Source organism: Cebidichthys violaceus, unplaced genomic scaffold, assembly GCF_023349555.1.
Source record: "Cebidichthys violaceus isolate CVI_PGR_0920_01 unplaced genomic scaffold, fCebVio1.0.p SCAF_28, whole genome shotgun sequence".
In the NCBI taxonomy this organism is placed as follows: Eukaryota; Metazoa; Chordata; class Actinopteri; order Perciformes; family Stichaeidae; genus Cebidichthys; species Cebidichthys violaceus.
In genome coordinates this window covers 1,685,639-1,710,477 of record NW_027176461.1, presented here as the reverse complement: position 1 = coordinate 1,710,477, position 24,839 = coordinate 1,685,639, and the positions used below count along the sequence as shown (strand labels likewise).

Sequence of the window (24,839 nt, the reverse complement as noted above, 5' to 3'; positions counted from 1 at the left end):
AATAAATGCATGTTCTTTTGTATTAACACTTGCTGGAGAAACTATAGAATTTGTTTTCACAGTGTGTGAGTGAGTGATTTTTTTATCTTTTGATTCCCTCGGATTGATTTGAAGGTTGTTAAGAGCAAAGTTTGTATCGAATTATACATGAACAAAGGGACTCCAACCGAATAGTTCACATGTATCTAGGGCTGTTATGATTAGTTATCGAAAGGAAAAAAAACAAGTATTTTTTTCTAACTAAGAAGCAAAGATTCAACCATCAAAAATGGGGAAATTAATCATTTGGGAGGGATTTAAGTATTGGTTGGACAAAACGACACATGTGTATACTCTTATCATTTTTGCAAAAATGGATTTCTAATGTGCCACTAGGTCAGAGTGCATTTAAATAAAGTGTGATTTTCAAACTTTTCAAACGTTGATTGTCTCCATTCACTTATGAATCTCACCTCCAGGCCGAGGTGTTCACAGAGCGCGAGGAGTTCGGAGTGACCGGCACAGCCGTCCCACGGTATCTCCAGCTCGTCACAGGCGTCACGCAGTCTCTCCTCTGAGCAGGCCGACAGAGGATAGACGGCTCCCCGAGGTGTGCTCGGCTCGTCGGGGTTCCAGAGATGCATCTGGCCTGAAGACAAGATAAGAAGAGACCGTGATCATTCTGTGACATCTTTAGAGTGAATTTTCTGAAAATACTGCGTCTTTGTCGTACCTTCTGCCTCGTACTCCTCTGTGCTTGTTTCGTGAACATTCCAGCGCTATTGGAGACAAAAACACACAGAAATTGAGATTAATATCACAAAGAGGCTTTAAATAACCTACTTTTCTAACATATCTTTTCTATGGAAATAATAATAAAAAAAAATAATTTGGGAGAAAAATCACCACATTAAAAACTCCAAGCAGGCTGATTGTCTTACGTGACAATCAGCTCTTTATAAGTCCAAACATGTTTTTAAATTAGGAAGGGTTGAGTCTGGATGCAAAGAGGAGGGAGGGAGGGAGGGTGGGGGGCATATGGTTCAAAAAAAAAGAAGAAAAAAGAAAAAAAGAAGCATAAAGGAGCTTTTGTGACGGCACGAGGGCATCAGGGATGGTCAGTGTGCAAATTAGAAATGGTGGTAATAAAAGAGTAAAATGTGTCACGGTGAGACACACTTTTCTGTATTTTCTTTTATCTTTTAAATCACATGAATAGGACGTTGAGAAGTGAAAATGTAACGCTCACTCAAGAAAATGTGTTTTTTAAAATGCTTTTTGAAACTAAAAATCAGGACATTTCACAGTTTAAAATCCAAATGACTTTTTCTTACTCTTAACCTCATATTGTACTACCAGTACGATTTTAACGTAAACACAGTTGCGTCTTTTGTGCTCGTCAAGGAATATGCGAGGAGGAGGGCTTTATGTGGGTGTGACCCACCGTGCTCCAACCCCGTCCCAGCGTGACCATCTATTGTTTGGGAAGCAAACACTGAGGGAATGAAGAACAGATGGGATTCTGCAAGTGGCGTTTTGATACATGGTGTATAGGCATCCACGAGAGTGGGGGGTAGTGGGGCTCATTGTTCCTCTGTCACAGTCCTCCACCCTCCTCCTCCCACAGCACCCGGCCTGCAGTCTCTGTAGCAGAGACCCCTGACCCATCCCCATCTGCTGGTCCCCAGGCCGGACATTGTAGCATTGTTGCAACTCAGATTAGTCAATACCAAGACACGCTTCTGTTCAATGTCTCGAACAGGGTTTGTCTCGACGCTGGCAGGCATCTGGGGTGGAGTCGGGTGCGCAAACAATACACAGAATATTAACACGTCCATCCGTGCACAAGCTGAACTGGCCATCGTTATAGCATTTTGGTGACCAGTCGGGTGCTTTTCTTTGTGGCGAGTTATTCTGCTGCAGCACATCCATACTTAAACATTAGAATGAAAAATCCAACTGTTGTCAAAAGGCCACAGCGGTCAGTAAATACTTACCAAAACTTAAACATAGGGCTGCATCTAACCATTATTTTTTATTGTCTAACAGTCTTTTGATAATTGTTTCAAATAATGAATTAATCGTTTAGTCTATAAGATGTCAGAGAATAATGATCAGATTGGATGTTTCTAAGAGGGTTGGTGTTTTTAAATGGTTTGTTTTGTGCAACCAAATGGACCAAAATCCAAAGATATGCAATTAAAAAATAACATAAAACAGAGAAAACTGCATTTCTTCACATTTGAGAAGCTGGCACTCGTGAATGTTTAGCAGCTTTTTGTGATAAATTACATAGACTAATACATTGACAGCACAGCCCCATTACTTACAGCCAAATACATTTTCAGGACAAAAGTGGGACTGTTAATGTAAATTTCCCATCCTGATTTCCATTGCAGGCCATGGACATACTAAGTGGGAGTTTAGACCTCCGTACATATGTCAAACCACTCTAAGTCAGCAGAGAGAGCAGGATAATCCATGAAAAGGATCTAGAAGATCAGCCAGAGGAACCATGCAGAGTGTTCAGCTGTGCGTGGCCATGACTGAACTGATGCTATACAACTCTGTGACACTGACGCACGTCGCATTCAAGCCACTACTGTTCTGTGCAGAGAGACAATGGGAGGCGCCTACTGTCAATCTTAAATCTGATGTGTTTGGACATGGAGATGTAAATTCCTAAAATCCCTGCGCTGTTGCCTTGACAGCCACATCACAGCCAGCATATGCACTCAGGGCAAAGTTCAACTCACACACAATCTCATCATGACACATTAAACTGACCACACTGTATGACGTGACGCAAACATCGCAGTTACATCTCGACCACTGGAGGCTGTTTAAACAACAACTATGCCCACAGTTGTATTTACAGACAGAGCTGCGTTGATATGCAATGAATGAGGCCTTGTGAATCCTGCGTTTGAGCGTCTATATTACATTTCAGGATCTGCCCTGCATGCCACTAAGCTGATTAGCTAAGAATAACGCCTCGCTGACGGCCTGTGGCTGCCAAGGAACACAGCACATGCGAGGACAGGAGGCGATAAGGACGACGGCGGGGCGTCTGAAGGTTCGGAGCGGTGCTTGAATAACTCAGGGAACATCATTACCTCACGCTTCCGGGGAACAGCCGAGTCATAGTTGTCCTCCAGATCTTCCTCCTCCACCGTGTTTGCATTTGTCACTTCAGAGAAGTCTGAAATGGGCTCCATGAACTCCGGCGTGGAGCGGCGGCCATAACGTTTACTGCCCTTCACGAACTTTGGTTGGATCTCAGTTGATTCTGACAGAGTTACAAAGACAATTCAAATAAGAAGAGTCATGACTACTTGCATATGTCATAGTAATACCTGCACAACAGATGATGTTAAATACAGAAAGAAATATGATCAATGACTAATATGTGCTGCAGCCTTCAGCAGCTACTTCTCCAAAAGTGACAACTTCTCTAAAAGTGGTAAGAAAACCATCTTTCAAAGTCACATGTTCCTACTTGTTTAAACCGAAATATAACTACAGGTCGACACTATTTTAGGTGAAAAGCTCCTATGTTGGATTGACTTTACGCTTCATTAGCTTTAGGACATAATAAATATTGACAGTGAAGTATTTGCTCCGACAAAGATCAGACTTATCTCGTAATGCAAGTACTATACAGAGGACTGATATAAGTACTGCTTGGTTTGTTTATACATTTATGACCATACAGAGTGAGTCTGTCACTCTTCTGTGATCTCTGGTGTGAGATGTCACCTTCAAAGAAATAGAATAACTGAGCAGAAAAGAAGTTGGTATTAACCAGGTGTCTGAAATATTCATTCACAAAACAAATGTTTTCAAAAAACACTCTTTGCGTTAACTACGTCCATAAAATAACAAACCATGCCAGTGGTGGACCATGATGGTGTAAATAGTTCAACCGTCGGCTAATTGGCTTTGGGCCTTTCGCTTTTGGCTCTGTGAGTCTATATGTAGATTTACAGCTGAATCAGCAAGTGGGCTGTTCCACTGACTCAGCCTTCACAGTCACCTTCTCCACTTAGTTTGACTTGTTGAGTGGATAAGGTCTCCTTAAATTTCAATCTTAAACCGATGACCGCTGTCATGAATTACAGACTCGGTTAATAATACGGCTTCATGCTTTCCGAATGTAAATGGGCTGCATTTATAAAGCGCTTCACAATATGCCTCTCATACACCCATTCACACACATAGACCATTCATACACCAAAGCAGCCACGCAAGGCAGGCTCGTTCTTGCGGAGATCGAACCACCTTGTGATTAAAGAACGACTCGCTCCATTTCCTGAGCCACAGTCAAACCGTGTGTTTGTTTTCAGACGGACACTGCATGCATTTTAAAGACATCGTCAGTATGAGATTTCTTTAAAATCAGAATCTAGACTTTACCTGGTTTTGACAAGGTCTCCTGTTCTTCTTGTTGTGGCTCAAGAGTTGATGACAACACTAGAATCAGTGCATTCTTGAACTGGTCAAAGTCAACCTGAAAAAAGGAAAAAAAACATTACATAAAAGAGAGAAAATGCCAGCAATGCTTAGTATGTGAAGCGCTGTAAAAACAAAGCAAAAGTGCATGAAATTCCTCAGACTGGATGTAATTCAGGCTGGGTGTCCCTGGGTGTCTGGGTGGAGGAGGGTTTTCTGAGCAGGAGCACCGAGGTCACACTTCAAAAATCAACAGCTGCTAAGCCTGAATATGTTGATTTTCTTTGTGCGTCGAGGCTGGTGGCTGCCGGCTTTACGTGTTTTTTTTTTTTTTTTTTTCTTCTTTTGACTTTATTGTTGAATGCCATGGGCATGCAATCAGTTCACTTGCCCTCCGCTAACATTCCCCCCCTCCCACTCACCCAAACATGCAAGACAATAACCATCCGTCTGTCCACACACTTATATACAAACTCGACTTTATGCAAAAGTGTGGAGGTTAGCAATTTGAAATCTATCTTATCCTCCTATTTTAGGGTGGAAAACATCATACTGGAGATCCTCTGAATGTACAATCCAGTTTATGCAAACTGAAGTCCAGTAACACAGATCAGACCAGTGTCTTTTTTTCCATTTCATACATTTCCACATGGAGCACCCTTAAAGAAATGCATTTGTGAATCGTGATTAGCCGGCTTGGTTGTCCTGACGACAGACACCTGGGACGAGGGCTGATGGGGGCACATTTTCTCCTCAACGAGACAGCTAACAAAGCCTGGAGGACACAAAGACCTGGAGTGGCTTAACACAGGGGTCTGCCAAATTTAAAGGATGCAGAGGACGCTCTGCATAGGGAAAGCCGAAAGGCCAAGACTCACATGTGCATCAGAAAAGCAACAATATTAATTCTGCAAATACAACTTTTCTGAACAAATAACTGCACAGCGTAAACCACCTGTAAGACAAAAAGAACCCCCCACCTGCTTCTTGTCGATGGAAGAGGAATAAACGTACCCTGGCAGTGAGGCGGTCCTGGCTCTGCAGCAGTGTGTGGAGAAGAGCTGGTGTGGCATCATCCAGCTGCAGCGACAGGCAGAGGTCGGACAGTTCCTCCGGGCACAGAGAGCCGGAGCCACTGGCATCAAAACTGTTAAAAACTTCTTTTAGGCGCTCCTCGTAGTGGTCCTGCTCTTGGGTGTCATCCATCCCACAGGACAGCACCCTGCCCTGAAAGACAAGGAAATGAAATACTCGTTTCATAATCACATTTTAGCTGATGAGTCTATTCAGAGTGATAACAACATCAGAATTCAACTTCAATCACTGCTACAAAGCAAAAACCTCAAAATCAAAACAAGGTCCTGATCTCGTCACCCTAAATGAAGAGTATTATACATCCAATCACTATGAACAGATGCTCACAAACAGGGTGGGAACATCTATCTCAACAGCATGCGCTCCTAGCAGCTCCTTCCTCAGAGAGTGCCGCTGAGCGACTGCGCTAACACCACAGCGCTCCAGCGTCATTTGTGGTGGAGGCTTTGGCTAATCCAATTAGAATGATTAGACAATCAGGTAAATTGACCGACCGGGCCAAGTCTGACACTGACCATCACTCTCTTTTAACGCCTTCAGCTGAGATGTTTCATAGACCGTGTACTTCAACCTGAGGCACGCGTGAAAAGGAAAACTCACCTAGTACACAGTTCTATAAAAGTTTAAACACATTCAATGTTGTAATGATAATATCAAAATGTAAAGGAGTCTGATAATGCATAGGCTGAAACAAACAAACTAGTTTTTAAGACTAAATACTTCTTCAAATACTTCAAACTGGTGATAAAGACGAAGGACAAAGACAGCAAAGTGGCTCTGAACCAATCGGGAAGGTTACAGTAAAAGCTTTAAGCCAACATTTACTGGCAGGCAGCATCAGTTACAGAGACATGGACAAAGTAGTTTTACTGTCTAATCGAATGCATCATTGCTTTATTTAAAGACAATAAGAACTCTTTGACAAGGCCAGAGTAAGTCCGGTTTGTGAACCCAAGCAGAAGTCTGGAGTCCAGTTCAGCATGATTTAGCCATGTTTGTATTCTGAACACTTTTAATGTCTTCAGATGTCTGTTGTAGTTATGTTTTAGTTATGTTTCATGCTTTTCTTGCTACAAAAATGACTTCCTCTTGTGGGACAATAGAGATCTGAAATGAACTTTGTTCCATCACAAACATGATACAAATGCTGTGTATAAGACCTTGTGAACGGAGTTTCAAATTAAGAGCATACTACCCAGTCTGTGCCTAAATGTCTATACAAAGAGAACCCTCCTGACCCCTGCTTTTCCAGCTGCTCTCAGTGAGATCATCTAGCGCTCGGCCAGGTGTCCCCCACACCCCGGACTCGGGGTACCCATTCACCACAGACAATAGAGACAAAAACCAAATCAGTATTCTGCATCTGCACATTTGAGCAGCTTATGAAATGCAAGAAAAACATAACTCAGCAGTAAGGCAGCTTGTCTAGAACTGTCGTGTAAATTTGAGAAACAAAAAAAGCATCAAAACAAATTAAGGAAATAAAATCATAATGTTGTTATTCCTAACAGCACTGGCCTGACCTTTTTTCAATTCAATTCTAAGTTTCACTACACACACATATTGCTTGTGTTGTCGCGTTTGTGTTGTCCAAGCAGCCTCTGAGCCAATTATCCCGGTAGCCGTCCTGCTCGGCCACAGCGGCTGACGGCGGCTGAGGTTTGGCAGCTGCTGCAGCCAAAGAATCCCTCTAGACCAGGTCACAAGGAGGAGGTTAATCCTTCACACCAACCAGCCATTCACCGACACCGGTAATTACTACTAACAAATGTCAATCTGGAGAAGTAAAAATGACAAAACTTGCTCTTCAACATCAGTGACGTTTAAAACACTGACGGCTATACTAAGGTTTTGTTGCAGCTCTTTTGGGTTAGGAGATGATAGCTGTGGAACAAAAGGAAGTTTCCTGCAATAACCTATTGTCTGTATGTAGAGAAAATCACATTGTGAAGAAACATCTTAACAGCTACAGCAGTTAGCGGTAGATAATCTGTGCAACTTCACAATCTGAAGGGAATAAAGAGCTATCTAAAGCTTACAAAATGTAGTCAGAAAATGTTTTCATGGGAATATTTAAGAATAATTATCTAACATTTCATTTGCCACATATTTTATGGGTATTTTTTATATTTATTGTGTCACCCACAAACACCATACTGCTCTAACATAGTTTTCCTTAAGTCTGTGATTGATTTATTTCCCATATTTTATGATCTTTTTTGTGCAAAATGCTGGTCCTCGTCTTTGACCCTTTACCTATCTATTCCCATCATGCAACATATTCTTAATCACATTGCATTTCTATCATCTTTTGCTATATTTGGCACAGGCACATCAAAAAGCAACCACATTAACTGCATTATACAAAGTCACTCATGAAATCCACATCACTTATTTATGTACAGGATGCTATTAACTGGCCCACACTGCCACAAAGTTCACTTGGCATCAAACTGCAAATCACATCGACTCACTTCTAACACTTTCATAGTACAAAGTTGATAGAATTGGAGCAAACATTGGCATGTTTTAGACGAATGTGTCACACAAAACAAAACTGGGCACTACAAAAATTGCATTAAGTAGTATTTTTTTTTAAGTAAAGACTGTGTCACGTAGCCATCAAAGTGTTTTCTTTGGGATGTGAAAACAATGTCTAAAAGTTTCAAATAAACCATTTTCAAGGCCACATTTCATTTATAGGAAAAGTTACAGGCGTTTTTACAAACTTTTAAGGATTTTCATAGCATCTGTGACAAGAAAGACCATCTGAAATGTAAGTTGCAAAGTACACACATTGTCTCACACGACCAGTTACTTAGTAAATGAATCTCCATTTAGCATCAGAGGAGGAAGCAACCGTTTAAATGTTGCAAAATAAGCCAAAAACACTCACCAAAGTCTCCGAACTTGGACGACAGTTGGCTCCTTTTCCCCCCAAACTAGAGTTCGGTGATTCACGTTAACTTGTGCAACGTTGGTATAAAATAAACGTTTACAACATTTCTCCTGTAGTCGCGTGGCGGTTTCCTCGCAGGTAAAATATCCTTTCCGGAAGAATAAACGAGCCGTTAGTTTCACGATGCAGTCGGTTTGTCGGGACTTGTAGGAGACGTTTTATTCCCCCCAAAAAAGCCCCGGAGAGTGTGCTGGACGCTTTGTGTGCTCGCCCGTGTGTGACATCCTCCTCCGGCTTGTAGCGGATTTTGAAAAGAGGCTGGAAGAGGAAGGGGCGGTGACCGAGAGCCTGCGACGGCCTGACTGGCCACAGTTTGGCCCCCTGTCGACCAAACCAACACACTAAATGAATATAATGCTTCCCCGATTTGAAATATAACTATAATATCACTTTATTATAGTATTATCCGACTGTTGTGTTAGGTTTTTAGTCCATCACGCCTTCCGTTGGTTGAAGTTCAAACTGGCATCCACTCATCCTTGGACATAGCTACCAGTGATGAAAGAAGTAACTTCAGTAAAAGTACTAAGAATACACTGTAAAAATACTCTTTTGTAAGTTCTGCATTGGACATGTGTATTAAGTAAAAGTATATAAGTAAAATCAGGAACATTTAGGCTTGTTAAAGTTTTAAAAGTCTACTATTTTGTATAGGAGTGCAACTAATTATTTTAATTATGGGTTAGTCTGATTGATTATTATCTCCATTAATCAATTGATTGTTTGATTTGCAAACATTCTCAAAATAGTGAGAAAGGCTAATAAGCAAGTCCAAAGTGAGACCTTTAAAATGTTTGTTTTGTCTAGCAGTGCAAGCCTCAACATTTTAAAACAACATCAAATATTTTTACATGAAAAATGACAAACAATCACATCGATTTTTAAAAGTACCTAAAATGTGTACTTTAGTACGGTACTTGAGTAAATGTAAGAATTCCACCACTGATAGTTGGCCCGATGTTTTGCAAAATCCTGAACAAGGAAGGGAAATAATGATGTGGTCCCATGACAGAACACTGTTTACACTCTAAACAATTCTGCCCAAAAAACTGAAGGCTGTTTACTCAAAACATTAAACAGTGCACATTTCAGAAAGAAAGTGATTACTTTATACTCCACTTCATTCAATTGACGGCTGCAGATACTTTGAAAATAAAGATTTTACACACAAGACATCTGATCAACAAATGTTGTATGCATTGTAATAGATCAGATTACCCAAAAGTATATACAGTACTTCAAATGAACCCCACCACCACCAGCTATAGTCTAAATCCGAATATTCGTTTGATCCCGGGGGGGATTTCTACCATGCAGTTGCTCTTATAAAGAAATATAAGAGGAAATATTAATAATAAAGGACATTCAAATCTTGCTTAGCTGTATAGCAACGCACCAATACTATATAATCCACAAATATAATAATTCAACACAATTAAGGGGCACTCTTGGTTATGAGTACTTTCAGTTGTTCGATAATAACAAATTTACGTAAGTAAACTTCTGAATGTAGGACACAACGGAGCATTTTTACATGTGATATCACAAGTCAGTGCCACTGTTCAAAGAACTCCAATACCCACAACGCCTTGCAGTGCAGCGGTGACCTGTCAGCTGGGTATGTTCCGTTTTGTTGCTTGACGTGCTTGGCGTGTTTGACCCACTGTATCAAATGTGAACCAATAGCAGCAGAGGGGATTGTTCGTTTCAATTGAACGTTGACCTATTTTCTTCTGTATTTCCCAACATTCATGCTGTCAGGACCAAAGCTCTGCAGGATTCTCTCTCAGTCCACAATTGGAACAAGGAAAAGGGAGCACACTGAAATTGTTTCGCTACAGATAGGAAGTACTTTCTCCTGACGCAGGAATGAAGAGAGCTGCGTTGTTTGTGGTCGCTGTCTACGCATCAGCGCCTGTCATCCTCTACCTATTCCCCTGGATCCTGGGCCATATCATCTTCTCTCACCTGTGTAAGTAATCAGTAGAAATAAAGCTGTTTGCTAGAGCAACATAATGCTAATAAGGTAACCAAATGGGTCATACGCAGTGTTGCGGTTACATTCTTCAAGATATTTATTGTATGATGTTCTCATTCTAATGTCTGTGCAGAAACACACAGTGTGTGCGTCTGAAATGGCTTAAAGTTATGTGTTTTGGTTGCAGTGAAAATGATGTCACTGTATGTTATTGCACACTGTACAGCAGGTGGCACCTTGCATTATATATAGCATCTGTCCTCAGTGTGTATGTGTGTGTGTGTGTGTGTGTGTGTGTGTGTGTGTGTGTGTGTGTGTGTGTGAAAGCGTGGATGATGACATGTAGTGTAAAGTCCTTTGAGTGGTTCAAAGACTACAAAGGCACTACACAAAGTCCATTTACCGTTTACTATTCTCGTTATGAAAATTGTACTAATTCATATGTGTAAAGGTTCAATAAATAGACAAGACCCATAAATCTACAAATATTCACAGTTTGATTTGATATATTACACTGAAGTCACAAATATATTAATATTTTAAATATAGTTAAACAAGTGGTGGCCTGAGATTGGTCCTCACTTTTCCAAAATATTACATTTATGAAAATATTTATTTTTGATATTTAACACGATACAATGCAATACGATATGATTATTTGCGAAACTATCTGATTAAAAATATATTACGATACATTGCAATAATATATGATAAATACGATACAAAGCAAGACGAGATGATTGGATATGATGCAATCTGATACAATATGAAATGATTGGATACAATACATTAATCTTTACGATACAATGCCATACGATATGATGCAATGTGATATGATTTAATGTGATAAAATGCAATACAATATAATACAAATCATTAAATGATAACACAGTGTACTATTGTGGGATAATGATAAAATACTACCTAAATACAGAAATCCTACTGACCTTGTGTGCTCTTGCCTGCTGCAGTGAGGTTTCCATTGTTCGTGGACCTTAGCAGACCTGAAGCCGTGCTGAACCACACATGCAACTTCTACCTGGACACAGAGGAGGGCGTCTCAGTGGGTGTCTGGTAGGTCATTTGCGGCTTTCTGTTTTGTCCTTTGAAGTGCATCAGTACTTGAAAATACCACGAGCGCGTGCATATTCGGTACAGGTGGCTGCTGAGTGAATAGAACCACAATCTACTCATTATCACAAAAAGACTGTATGTTTGAAAACACAAGCGTTTTTTGTTTTTACTTTCTCCTCCCTCGCTCTCTCTTTGTTGTCTCATAGGCATACACTCCCGGCCAGCCAATGGGACGAGGCCATGGGGAGAAGCCCTGAGTCGTACCGCGAAACTCTGGGAGACGGCCGCCCTGTTATTATCTATCTCCATGGCAACTTAGGGACCAGGTGGGAAGAGAGCGGCAGGATAGGGACCCTTGAATTGATCCTAATGGGTTTAGTGGGTGACACGTGACTGCTCAGGCCCCTGGGTTTATCCACAGGCACAATGAACACAACGCAGAGTGGGTCAAAGTAAATGAGTCTGAAAGCCACTTGTTTGTTTGTATTCATTGCTCTCATCTCATTTGTGCAGGGCCATACATCACAGAGTGGAACTGGTGAAGGTACAGTTTCTGTTTCAAAGCTTTTGCACTTTTGATCAGTTTTGACTCTCAGCTTTGGATCAAATTCGGTATTTTTGTGTGTTGCAGATTTTAAGTGCTGCAGGATATCATGTCTTATCTTTAGACTACCGAGGTAAGATGATGATTCTTTATGTGATTGTGTGACCGCTAAATAAAACCCCATATGCTCTTTTTAGGGTCCTGGATTTGTCCTAGTTTTATGAGGATTACTAGAAAACTTTATTGAGACATTACTTTTGTCATAAAAAGAGAAGAGAAACAAATGCTATCTTTATTATTACACACACTGCAGAGAGGAAGTAGATTGTTTGTTTATGTCTAAAATAGAGTACATATCATGTCATTGGTGTATTGTCCTGTCAGTCAATATATAGTATATCATTTTAAGGTTTGTATGTCTCCTAATAAAGGATTTGGAGACTCCACCGGGGAGCCAAGTGAAGCTGGGTTGACCAGTGACGCCCTCTTCCTGTTCCACTGGGTGAAGAAACAAAGCAGAGGAGGTCCTGTCTGTCTGTGGGGACACTCACTCGGCACTGGGTCAGTAGACTAGTAACGTCCACTGTCCATGACGCCAACAGAGACATCTGGAAAGATTAGAAATGTGAAAGACATACTCTTTTTGTTTTCTTGTAGGGTGGCAACCAATACTGCAGTGAAAGTCCAAGAACAAGGTGGGTTAAAGGTCACAGTGATTTGAATCATTTAATACCTTATCCATCCATATGTTTTTCTTTATTGTATCATCTGTTTCTAATAATTTTTGTTATTTTCTTAAACACATCAGGGTCTGTTCTTGATGCTTTAATACTTGAAGCTCCGTTCACAACTATTGGAGACGTCGTAGTCAACTATCCGCTCACGAAGGTGAGTTGTTACATTTGTGTCTGTCTGCAGCCGCTCAGGGTGTTTACCACTCCATGAAAACACAATTTATCTGGTTTCAGAAGAATGTGCAAATACTAAGACAGTAATACTGGGGATAGAGAGGCGGGATGACGTGCAATAAAAGTCAAAGAGGGCTTAATCTATTTAATCTATAAGTAAAGTAATAAGGCCTCAATTTAAGATGCCAATAGATAATGTTTACCATGTTGAAATCACATGACACAGCTCATTTAACACTTCTCATCACTGATTTGCAATTAAAGGTTTCCGTTTATCTACATCCATACGGAGATACATCCACAAAGTTGGCTGATGTTAAACCAGACAACTATTTCTGTTATGCAAGTATTTGTATGTTATTCCAGTACACAGGAAATTGCTAAATATTTCAACACACGTTGTACCCTGTGTTCCTCCAGGTATACATGTTCCTTCCAGGATTTGAGAGCTTGCTTCGGAACATTGTGGAAATGAACAACATTGTGTTTGCTAGTGATAAAAAGTAAGTACACTTTAAAAGAATAAAAGCCTATACTTGTTTTATTAATTTTGTAGGGTTTCCAACCTTCGCCATTTTTTAATAAATACAGAGATACCTGCAAAAGAACATGATAAACTGGTGCTTAATATATTTTATTCAGATAATGAAATCCATTTCTGACTGATTATATATTTGACCCCAACATCTCCACAGTGTAAAGACCCTGACCAGCCCTCTACTTATCCTGCATTCAGAGGATGATGATATTGTACCTTATCACATGGGCCTGAAGGTAAAGTAGGTCTTATGAGTGCCTCCTTTGAACGTTTATATCATTTCCTAGTGGGTGTTGCTGCTTCCTTGTTGAATTATTTTGTTTTGTCCCCAGCTGTACGAGATATCCCTCCAGGCTAAGAAAGAATACAACACAGATGTTCAGGTTGAAATGATTTCCTACAGTGCAAATCTTGGATTCTCCCACAATAAGATCTACTTAGATCCCAATCTGTCAAATGTTGTCGGGTAAGTTTTGTTAAAACTTTGTTTCTAATGCATGTTATGCTAACGTTCAAAACTAGGAAACAATTGTGTCTTTCTTTAAGTTTACTGTGTTTTTTCTTCTTCTTGTAAACCTTGTCCATTAACCAAAATTCCTTGAGGCATCAACAGGAAATAAATGTAATATTCTGTTTTGATTGCAGGAAATTTCTACAAACCCTGAGACAGTAGATCACGTCTTCCTCCTTCAGAGAAGTAAATAATAAATTCCAACTTTATTTATTTTTGTCACAAAATGCATGCATGTGTGTGTGTGCGCTCTAAAACAAAAAGCACTGATTTACATATGATATTGCACAGTACGCTTTAATTAAAACACTGGAACAAAATACTGCAAGTCACAAATGAAGTAGGTTTGTATCTTTCATTAGCCAAGTTGTACTGATCTGGACTCATACATATTTTTGTGTCAGTCTGCCTACTGTATAGACCGGCTTTGACGCACAGAACAGCAGCATGAAGAGGCAGGAATGTAATTAAAAATCAGTTTAGTCAGCTGCTCCGTTACCGACATCCTACTGAATTCCCTAGATGTCAAATATGAAGGAATGATTTCACCTCGCTCTCCACACTGACGGTGGATTTTCTGTATGTGTTGGTATGAAGGACTGTAACAGACATGTTTGTAATGCAAGTACTTTGACAATAAAACAAATCCAAAAAAGTGTTCAGAAAATTTAAACGGGTGCAGATGTGATTTCTGAAACACCCACAGTTCTAGAAAAAAAAAAAAAAAAAAAAAAAGGTTCAGTGACTTGTATGTTAAAAGTCAGAGGGAAAGGAACAGTAAATGATTTGTAAACATGAAGGCAGCTCTTGTTTGTGAAACAGCCTCACATTTTCTTCAGAGCTCTGGCCGTTTCTTCGATGGCCTCTCTCGGCTCATTCGGAGGCGGGATCTTCAGGTCGGTCGGCTCGACGCCCCACACCTCGGTGGCGTACTCCGTGATGGTTCTGTCGCTGGAGAACTTCCCTGTGGCAGCGATGTTCCTGATCACCATCTTCGTCCACTCCTTTGGATTCTTTTAGAGAAGAATTAAAAAAAATATATATATTATAGGTTTTATATCTTCGGGATCCTGAAATTAAGTCGGGTTACCATGGTGATTTACCCCAGTTTGAAATGAGCCAGCAAGGTGATACTTGAATAATTAAACCCAAAGAAAGCGGTCTAACCCACTAATCTAACTTTGTGGTAAACAGGCCTCAGGTCATGTTACCTGATAGAGCTTGCTGACTTTCTCCTGGCATTTGATGTAGTCCTCAAAGTCTGCAAACACTTTGAAACTGAAGAGAGAGACAAGGGAGAATAAATACATCAAGTCTGACAACTTGAACACAACAAACAAGCTTAACAAGTCTACAGAGGTTTGACAGCCATCATTAGAAGAAAAAAAAAAATCTTGTTGTCATGACAGTATCAGCAGTCATTTGACCTTGGCTTCTTATATAAAACGTTTAAAAAAAAAAAAATGGAATTAATTAACTTCAAGTGACTGACACTGGAGTGGAAAGTGAAGAAGATATCAGCGTGCTGCTCACCGGTCAAATTTGAAGAGCATGTCAGTGAGGTCTTTGAAAAGATCTGGGTTTTTGGGGCTGAAATATCCACTCGTGATCTGATCCATCACATGTTTCAGCTCTGGGATCCTCTTGTAGTACAACATGGCATCATATCTTAAAAAAGACTCAAGTTAATATTGTTTTGACAACATAAAAAAGAGCCATAAAATGTATAAAAAAAAAAATAAAAAAAAAAAAGCAGACTCTGTTACCCCTTTTTGTCCATTTCAGCCACATCCTCCACCCTCATGCCGAAGATGAACAGGTTCTCCTCTCCAGCCTCCTCGGCCATCTCCACGTTGGCTCCGTCCATGGTGCCGATGGTCAGAGCTCCGTTCAGCATGAACTTCATGTTTCCTGTTCCTGAAGCTTCAGTGCCGGCAGTGGAAATCTGCTCTGACAGATCTGTGGCAGGTATCACTGAGGGAGAGCAGTTCATTTAAGTTATTTGGTGAACTATCCTTCTCATTTAGGATTTTTAAAATGTGGCACTTCAAATAAGAATTTTTGCGTTTGTGCAGGTGTAAACAAAAAGGTGACAGTACCTTTCTCTGCGAGAGAGACCCTGTAGTTCTCCAGGAAGATTACCTTCAGCTTGTTTCCCACCACAGGGTCATTATTCACCACATCAGCCACTGAGGTGATGAGCCTGATGATCATCTTCGCCATGTGATACCCAGGAGCAGCCTGCAGAGGGCGACAGGAGACAGATTCACTGTAAAACATCACACCACTCTTCTTCTGTTTACTGGACTTCATCTGTGCTGCGACTGAGCGGTACCTTTCCCCCGATGATCACTGTCCGTGGGACAAAAGGCGCAGTGGGGTTCATTCTGATGCCTTTGGAAAAAAGAAAATGACACAAACTTATTAAAAGTGACATATCCACACATTACAGTACCATTTCTCACGTCTCTGCATTGACTACAAATAAGTAAGGGGATTGATTTTAACATACTATAACTTACAAAACACCAGGAGGTGGCATTTTGTACAGGCGTTCATGGTCTACAGAGGATGAATCCTACCGACTTTGGAGATCTCCTGACTTTTCAATTATCTCCACCAGCAGTTTGACATTTGTGGGGGGTTTTTTTTAGAGTGAATTGTCTCAATAAATATCAGAAGGATAGCCACGAAATGTAGTACGAACATTGATACCCCTCTTAGGATGAATTGCAAAAAATTGCTTTGAGGAAGTCTTAAGATTTTATTTAGCTACATCAGGATAAACTTTTTTTTAATGACCAAATAAACTAATGACATTCCCATCAGCCTTATCTGTACTTTGTATTTATTCCTGTTAGCAAATGTTAGCACGCTAACATGCTAAACTTAGATGGTAAAATGCTGCTTTACATTGGCATGTAAGCGTTGTCATTGTGCGCATGTTAGCATGCTAATGATCGGAAATACAGCCGCACAGTGCTAGCATGGCTGCAGATTCTTGTTTTGTGATGATCAGTCCTTACTTCAAATACTATCAAATGTTGCATTCATTCTTATTCTGTTGTTCTTTTATGCAATTTAAGGACACCGAATTGCCATTTCTATGAAATGTACTTGAAAATCTTTGGTGGGAATATTCAAAAGTAAGGACATGGTTTCAGATGCAGGCAAAGTCTGCTAATTGTAAATTGCATGTTGCACTGAATAGGACTGCTGATGAAAGTGATTTTGTGTTCATCAGTCTGATGATTGCAAGGGAAAATTCTCACACTTGATTTAAAAAGGCAGATGCATCTCATTGTTAGTGTTAGTTTTAACTTGCTTGGTGCACCCCTGGGGGGGGGGGGGGGGGGGGGCATCAGGGCATGTCAGATTGTGTCATGTAATGCAGCGCTCACAGTTGTTGCTCGTGAAACTGGTAATGCTTCTGGCACTTAGTAATGAGTCATTCACATACGGTTGTACATGGTGATGATGTGCAGACAATTGAGGAGCTGCCGCTTGTACTCGTGGATTCTCTTCACGTGGACGTCGAACATGGAGGACGGGTTTATCTTCACCCTGTACTCTTTCTCCAGGTACTGGGCGAATTTCACCTTGTTGTCCTGTGAGAAAACCAGAAACACGTGACTTGATAACAAAAACGGGGGTTTATTCATTGAGGCGGAGCTGCTGAATCACAGGTCTGGCCTGTACTGACATGTAGTGATTCTAAAGCTGCGAAACACAATGCTGCTCTGAAAAAAATACATCAGATCCTAATCACTTTGCATGCAATGACGTGCAGGAAGGATTAACAACTATACCCATGGTTTGTACCGCACACGGAAATGGCCACTTGTCCTTCATGTTGAATTGTTTAGATTCACGGTGCGACAGGACATTTAGGACAAAGCCTCCACTATGCATGTATGGCAACATCATGCAATCATCAGTTACATACAAACAGGAACCCCTATGCTATGAAAGACTTATCAATACAGTTAAACTACTTTCATATCAGACAAAGCTTCTAAATCTATTGATACACAGTGGAATAGAGGTATACACTGGCAGAAAATGAAAATAATCAAGTAAAGTACCTCAAAATTGTACTTCAGTACAAATGTAGCTCGTTACCTGTTTCACTCTAGAGACATCTCGGATGAGGGCAACATCGTCAACAAAGTCATTCAGCTTCCGTAGCTGGCTGAGGTCCTTCACATAATCCTCCCCAATGACCTGAGAGAGACATTAAAAGGTCTCGATAACATGTGGGCAAAACAAACTGACAGTGTTTACTACACTCCCCCGCATACATACATATATATATACATACACATACACATATATATACATATATATATATATATATATATATATATATACATATATATATATATATATATATATATATATATATACATACACATATATATATATATATATATATATACATATATATATATATATATATATATACATATATATATACATATATATATACACATATATATATATACATATATATATACATATATATATACACATATATACATACATATATATATATATATACATATATATATATACATATACATATATACATATACATATACATATATACATATACATATACATATACATATATATATATATATACATATATACATACATACATACATACATACATACATATATATATATATATATATATCTGGAAAGTTGACTGTAAAAGCTAAGCCAAGATTCGATCACACGACAGCTGGGGAGTGTATTATTGAGGATTCGCTACAGCATCTCCTGGCACTAGCTCATTTATTTACTGCTCAGGCAGCTCAAACAGACCTCAGCTATGAGCTCAGCCAGTCCGGGGTTGCAGAGCAGCAGCCAGCGTCTGGGAGTGATGCCGTTGGTTTTGTTCTGAAACTTCTCCGGTTCGAGTTCACTGAAATTCCGAAATCTGTAGAAGAAAAGTGAAATGTTCTTCAGGACGAACTTAAAAGGAGACATGTTATGCTAATTTGGATATATGCGTTTCAGCTACTTAAAGAGGCATAGTACCACCATGTTTGATTTATCTCCTTATCCAAAAAATGTGCTGACCTTTGTAACACAAGTTGTTTCTAAAAATAGACAACTGTGATGTAAATGTGATTTGCAATAAATACACTAAAACATGCAAAAACACTGGTGGTCCTTTACAATAATAACAAAGATGGCCGACTCATCGGGTAATATGCATTTCTCACAGCTCTGGGAAGTTTTCAGCTGTTTGTTTGTTGTTGTTCTGTGTCTTTGTTTCCTAATAGCAGTCCTGTCTTTCAAGCTCCCATCATACAGTTACTGTTTAGAGTGTGTAACAGAGGAGATGACTCAATCCTGTGGTTGTCTATGAGGTCACACTCACGTGGCGTTCAGCAATTGTTTTAGCGGTCTGCCTATCTGAGCTACCTCTGCTTCCTTAAGTCAATGCAGTCTGATTTATGTTCTGAAGTGGTGTGTGTGTGTGTGTGTGTGTGTGTGTGTGTGTGTGTGTGTGTGTGTGTGTGTGTGTGTGTGTGTGTGTGTGTGTGTGAAGAGGCTTACACGTCAGTCTTGATGATGTTGGAGTGGATTTCAGCGACTCCGTTGACAGCGTGAGATCCCACGATGCACAGGTGCGCCATGTTCACCCTCTTGCATCCATCTTCTTCGATCAGAGACATTTTCCTCAGCTTCTCCATGTCTTCTGGATAGAGAGCTGCAATCCTCTGCAGTAACAAAAACAGACACACCTTCAGGAGATCAGATTCACATGATGCGTCACAGGTGTGTTCAGTGAATAAAACACAGGCTTTGTCTTTCCGCCATGTCTGAGCCGCTGCACGTACATCGAGGTGGACCTGGTTGATGTGGTAGATGATCTGCAAGTGTCTGGGCAGCAGCTTCTCCAGCAGCTCCACAGGCCAGCGCTCCAGAGCCTCAGGGAGGACTGTGTGGTTGGTGTAGGCGAAGGTGCGCGTAGTGAGGTCCCAGGCCTGCAGAGGAGGAGGAGGAGGGTGAGTTTATTTCATCGGCTTACACATCACACTTGAGCTTTGGAACTAATCGCAACCTAATCTAAGTCTACCGTTTTCCTGATAGCGTCCCTTCCCTCCATGTCTGAGCTACTTTGCATCACAAATGCTGCATCAACAAACTACCTGGGAATGAATGAATACATTTCTTAACCCGCCTGACTTCCTCCATTGTGCATGAACATTACGCAACACAGGAATATCCGTTTCACTTGTCATGCTCAGTTCTTTAACCTCCTTTGTGTTACTTGCTAGGACTTCCTTATTTATTCCTGCGCTTTACTGACTCTCAGTGAGCAAAATAGTTGACTTCAAATCTACCAAATCTGAGTCTCACCCACCGTGTCCCAGTCGAGTTTCTCAATGTCAACAAAGATCCTCATCAGCTCGGGGATGGCCATGGCAGGATGAGTGTCATTCAACTGGATGGCGACCTGGAAAACACGACATTCTGTAAAGTCACCTTCTTATTGATTTGATCTGCTAGAACTGTAGCTGAATAAAGTGAAACACTGAAGGGAAAAGCAGGTATTTAATATCTGAAATACCTTTGAATTGAATACACAAATTGCATAAGATTTGCCACACCTTTGCACAAAATCACAATATTATACCTGCAGGGTTTCTCACTTGGCGCTACAAAACATCATGTGCATGAGCTGTGCAAATAACACACTACTTTTCATGGTAATGCAATATCTTTTTGTTTCTATTTTACTCTCTTTTAGTTTGAAAATGCAATTTCCTTGTTTGAGTAAGTTACAGGCCTTAAATCAGGAAGATGAGCTTGTGCCACAAATTTGTACAAGACAAAGAAAGAAGATGTCAAGATCTTGCTGCAATTGCCACCTGTTTGCCTCTGGCCAATAGAGAAGAAGTGAAGTAACCCGTTTCCAAATACTTGAAGTAACCCGTTTCCAAATACTTGAAGTAACCAGTTTCCAAATACTTGACCTTCTCCGCTCTTTTGTCTTTTGAAGCTTACTTTTTCTGGGAAGCCCTCGAAGGAGGTTCGGGCAGGATTGCCCTTCTTGGTGGTTTTGAAGCGGCGGATGATGTCTTGGAGTGTGGCCGCCACAACAAAGTACTCCTGCTTCAGACGAAGTTCTTTTCCTTCAAAGAACTACAACACGTAGAGACCACAGAGACCACGCCTCGGCTTTAGTACAGCAGACATTTTTTGGACCGATTTTCAGCGTGTCAAACACTAGAGAAGACGATCTTTTGATGCAAAATATTCAGGCATCAATTTTTACACATCAGTATAAACCTAAAAAGTATTTTGCATATATACACATCAATACATGTGCTTCATGGCAAAATATTCAACTTACATTGTCATTGGGATAAAGAACACGGGAGATGTTCTCCGCCAGATTTCTGTCCAGAACAGCCTGGATGTAATCTCCAACATTGACTACGGACAGATGAAGTGCATTTTAGTAACACTAATATTATATATTAGTGTGTGTGTGTGTGTGTGTGTGTGTGTGTGTGTGTGTGTGTGTGTGTGTGTGTGTGTGTGTGTGTATATATAAAAATAAATAAATAAAGTCAAATTTAAACACCAAAAGCAAATAAACCACAACATTTGAGCTATTTGGCAACACAGACATCTTTATGCAAGGTGTCAGTGTTGCAGCAGCTTCCTTCTTCCTTGTAAAGTGTGTTTGTTGAAAACTAAAAGGAAACACACAGACTGTTTTGCAAAAGTTGGGTTTACATCAGAAATCAGCACTCACAGTCTCTCAAGTTAAAATCGTTGGGAGCACGGGCGGACCACAGCCTCATGGTGTTTACAGTGTTGTTCATGTAGCCGGGGATGGGCGTGTCATAGGGCATCGCCAAAACTACCTGCATGAATAAAAAGGGAAAACAGCGAGTCAGCAGAACACACAGTTGCACAGTGCATGTAAATCCTGCGGTAATAATAAAATAAATAATGTCAATGAATAGCTGCCATTTGTAACTCCAAGTAGCCTAAAGCCTCTTTGAAGTCGTTTTGAGTCTCTGTGTAGAATTTTGTCTCTTTTTGGTCATTTTTTGTAGTCATCTAAACTCATCTTCAGTACCTGAGTGTCGACCCATTTGGAGCCATCTTTCGTCTCTTCTACCCGTCCATAGTAGTGAACAGGCAGCATGTACTCCGGACGGGCTTTCTCCCACGGGTTTCCATGCCTCAGCCAATCATCTGCCTCCTCCACCTACAATAGATCAGACAGAGTAAAGATAAAAAATATGTTATACGATATTACATGATGGAGTAGCAGGTGTCCAGATAGAAAGACGAGGTATTGAGCAAAACAATAATGTAGCGATGTCTACCTTATCTGACCTCGGTCCTCTTTATGCAGCAGATTGAGATAAGAAATTAATCAAGTTACAAAGTTATATCAAGCCCAGTCAGGATCACCATTACATTACAGTAAAAAGCACCAACTTTCTGTACATTTACTGTCCACTAGCAGCAGGGATTAAATAGGTTCATCCACCTCAGTGAGAAAACACAGAGCTTAAATACAGTTCAGTGTTCAGAAGTGCATGTTTACACTGAAGGTCTTGAACAGCAAATAGCCAGTAGAATTCAAAAGGTCAAAAGTCTTTAGTTTGGGGATCTCTTATCACGGGAGAAGCAATATGTATTTTCATCTAAAGCCAACCAGCACCAGCCCTTGCGCCACGGTAGTGGGTGTAAGTTACTGTTAATGATTAGCTTGTGATGTATTCTGACCTAATTCATGTCTACTTTGGCCCCGCTCCACTCTGACAACAAACAGCATGGACATGGGTCAACAACAGAATCCTGAATTTCAAAGTTAAAGATAAGAAAGGATCTATGAACGGGGAGATAACTGGTCATTTTAGTTCAAAACAAAGCTTATAAGACTGTACTTTGAAGGTTAGAAAGTTGATCAATCAACATTTGTAGAAAAATACATTTTTCAGCTGGTTACCTGCCAGCCGTCTCTTATCTTCTGGTTAAAGATTCCATATTCATATCGAATGCCATAACCGTAAGCTGCAAGACCCAAGGTGGCCATCGAATCCAAGAAGCAAGCTGTGTGCATAAAAAAAACAAAAACACTTCATAATTAGACTTAAAATCAATAATGCTGAATTGAGACACAGAATGACAGTTTGTGGTGTAATGCTCATTTTGTTGCAACATTTCTGTGGCTGCAAGTTGCTTCAAACGTTCAACAGGCACACAGAGGTATTTGATGGCCAACTGCCAAAACAGCCTGAAAATGATAATGGAGCATTGTTGTCCAAGAGATTAAGTGTTTGCCTTTTGGTATTTGTTTTTGACTCATATACTGTCAGTTTAAAAGCTATACTAAAAAGCTATCCTTTGTTTCTTTTCCCTCTGCACAATGAATTGTTTTAGAGGAGTGATATAAAATAAAACACAACCTCTCTTTCTACAAGTCTCCCTCAAGTTCAAATATCTGCAGTCTTTTTTTTTACCTGCCAGTCTGCCCAGGCCTCCGTTCCCCAGACCTGCATCCTCCTCCATCTCCTCCAGCTCCTCCATGTCCAGGCCGAGCTACAGCAGAGGGGAACACACAAGCCTACTGTTGACTTTTTTTTTTTTTTTAAATGAAAAAGCAAAAAGGTTATCAAGACTAGCAAAGTCATTATGAGTATTGAATGTGCGTTTGCGGTTGCCGATGGCCTCCATGTCCTGTAAACTTGAGTCTGACCTGATAGATGGCTTCATCGCAGGCGTTCTGCAGCCCCAGGTTGATCATCGTGTTTTGGAGCGTCCTGCCCATGTAGAACTCCAGAGACAGATAATACACCCGCTGGACATGATGAGAAAAGAAAAAAAATAATAATACATGTTTCTCTGCACAGGCTCCATCTTTTCAGAGATTGTATGGATCAAAAGTGAAACTACAAATTCATATTTGTGACATACTTTCTTTGATTGTGACTCGAAGGTGCAGAAAATGCAGTTTAGAGCCGAGCAGTAACTAAATCAAACTGGAACAAGCAAACATTTTCCTAGCGGTGTAAACATGATGCAATGACTCAAAAACACTGAACCTCTTGAAAGTCTGGAAAGTTTTTTGGAACAGAAAAAATACATTGCGTAAGACTACTTCCCATAAATAAATAAAATACACACTCTTAAAAATATGCTCTTACAAGGTTTTCTTCCAAGACTAAATGATTTGAAAAGCAGTGTAACTGAGCATAATATAATGCATTTGTACTTTAAGATAGAACATGTGTTATAAAGGTAGTTCAAATGTCATCTACATGAGACATATTTACATTTTTGGTCAGTTTGTGGGCAGTCTGAAAATATATTTTTTTGCAGTGTAGGTTTCAGGATTTCGCAAACTCTTTCAAACGTACTTTCAATGTTTCTTTATTTTTAGATTCTTTGTAGTGTTTTGCACTTGAATCATATATAGCTACTGAATATTTACAGTTTGAGATGTAGTTTAGCTGAATCTGATCTTTACCTTCGGGTCTGCTTCATAGTAAAACTGCTGTGTTCTGATCCATCTCCCCACCAGGTGATCTCTCACTGTGTGAGCCAGGGCAAAGTAGTAATCCCTGGGTGTTGCAATGTTTCTGTCTTTCACCAGGGTGAAGTGCAGGTGACGATTGAAGCCTTTCTTCAGCTCTGCAACATTCTCCACCCCAACAATCCCTCTGATGCTGATCTGCTTGCGCTTCTCCTGGTCGGTGAGTGGTGTCGCCATGCTCGGGCCAGCAGGTCTGTCCTGTGTCTTACTGTCAGGTTG

General features: G+C 40.3%; 3 protein-coding genes across 4 annotated transcripts in view; 1 reads left to right on the top strand and 2 right to left on the bottom strand.

Moving 5' to 3' along the window:
* nin (ninein (GSK3B interacting protein)) overlaps window positions 1-11,513 on the bottom strand; it is a 27,769-nt gene extending 16,256 nt beyond the window's left edge. The window contains exons 1-6 of the mRNA XM_068721836.1: window positions 11,411-11,513; window positions 5,446-5,658; window positions 4,396-4,489; window positions 3,096-3,268; window positions 713-758; window positions 453-628 (exon numbers count right to left, since the gene is read on the bottom strand). Of these exons, the coding sequence (XP_068577937.1) occupies window positions 453-628; window positions 713-758; window positions 3,096-3,268; window positions 4,396-4,489; window positions 5,446-5,658; window positions 11,411-11,446 (738 nt within the window). The 5' untranslated portion in view covers window positions 11,447-11,513. The remainder of the gene's footprint in view (window positions 1-452; window positions 629-712; window positions 759-3,095; window positions 3,269-4,395; window positions 4,490-5,445; window positions 5,659-11,410) is intronic.
* Window positions 10,131-16,866, top strand: LOC137880455 (lysophosphatidylserine lipase ABHD12-like). Of its 2 annotated transcripts, none has more exons than XM_068721839.1 (13): window positions 10,131-10,457; window positions 11,435-11,537; window positions 11,744-11,863; window positions 12,051-12,081; window positions 12,169-12,214; window positions 12,513-12,642; window positions 12,739-12,776; window positions 12,890-12,969; window positions 13,410-13,492; window positions 13,685-13,763; window positions 13,860-13,993; window positions 14,173-16,006; window positions 16,204-16,866. In XM_068721839.1, the coding sequence occupies exons 1-12, from the start codon at window positions 10,355-10,357 to the stop codon at window positions 14,198-14,200; spliced, it is 975 nt and encodes a 324-aa protein (XP_068577940.1). In that variant the 5' UTR covers window positions 10,131-10,354; the 3' UTR covers window positions 14,201-16,006; window positions 16,204-16,866. The 2 variants fall into 2 exon arrangements, with proteins under 2 accessions (XP_068577940.1, XP_068577939.1); XM_068721838.1 differs by having other exon boundaries at window positions 16,114-16,866.
* Window positions 14,317-24,839, bottom strand: pygl (phosphorylase, glycogen, liver). The gene is made up of 20 exons (XM_068721837.1): window positions 24,555-24,839; window positions 23,784-23,885; window positions 23,548-23,626; window positions 23,034-23,137; window positions 22,152-22,283; window positions 21,822-21,933; window positions 21,414-21,496; window positions 21,065-21,202; window positions 20,421-20,513; window positions 19,894-20,040; window positions 19,610-19,773; window positions 18,869-18,983; window positions 18,161-18,262; window positions 17,499-17,646; window positions 16,374-16,432; window positions 16,138-16,279; window positions 15,805-16,012; window positions 15,572-15,706; window positions 15,250-15,316; window positions 14,317-15,051 (listed from the first exon to the last, which is right to left on the bottom strand). Exons 1-20 carry the CDS (start codon window positions 24,795-24,797, stop codon window positions 14,863-14,865), a joined length of 2,562 nt encoding a protein of 853 aa, XP_068577938.1. The 5' UTR covers window positions 24,798-24,839; the 3' UTR covers window positions 14,317-14,862.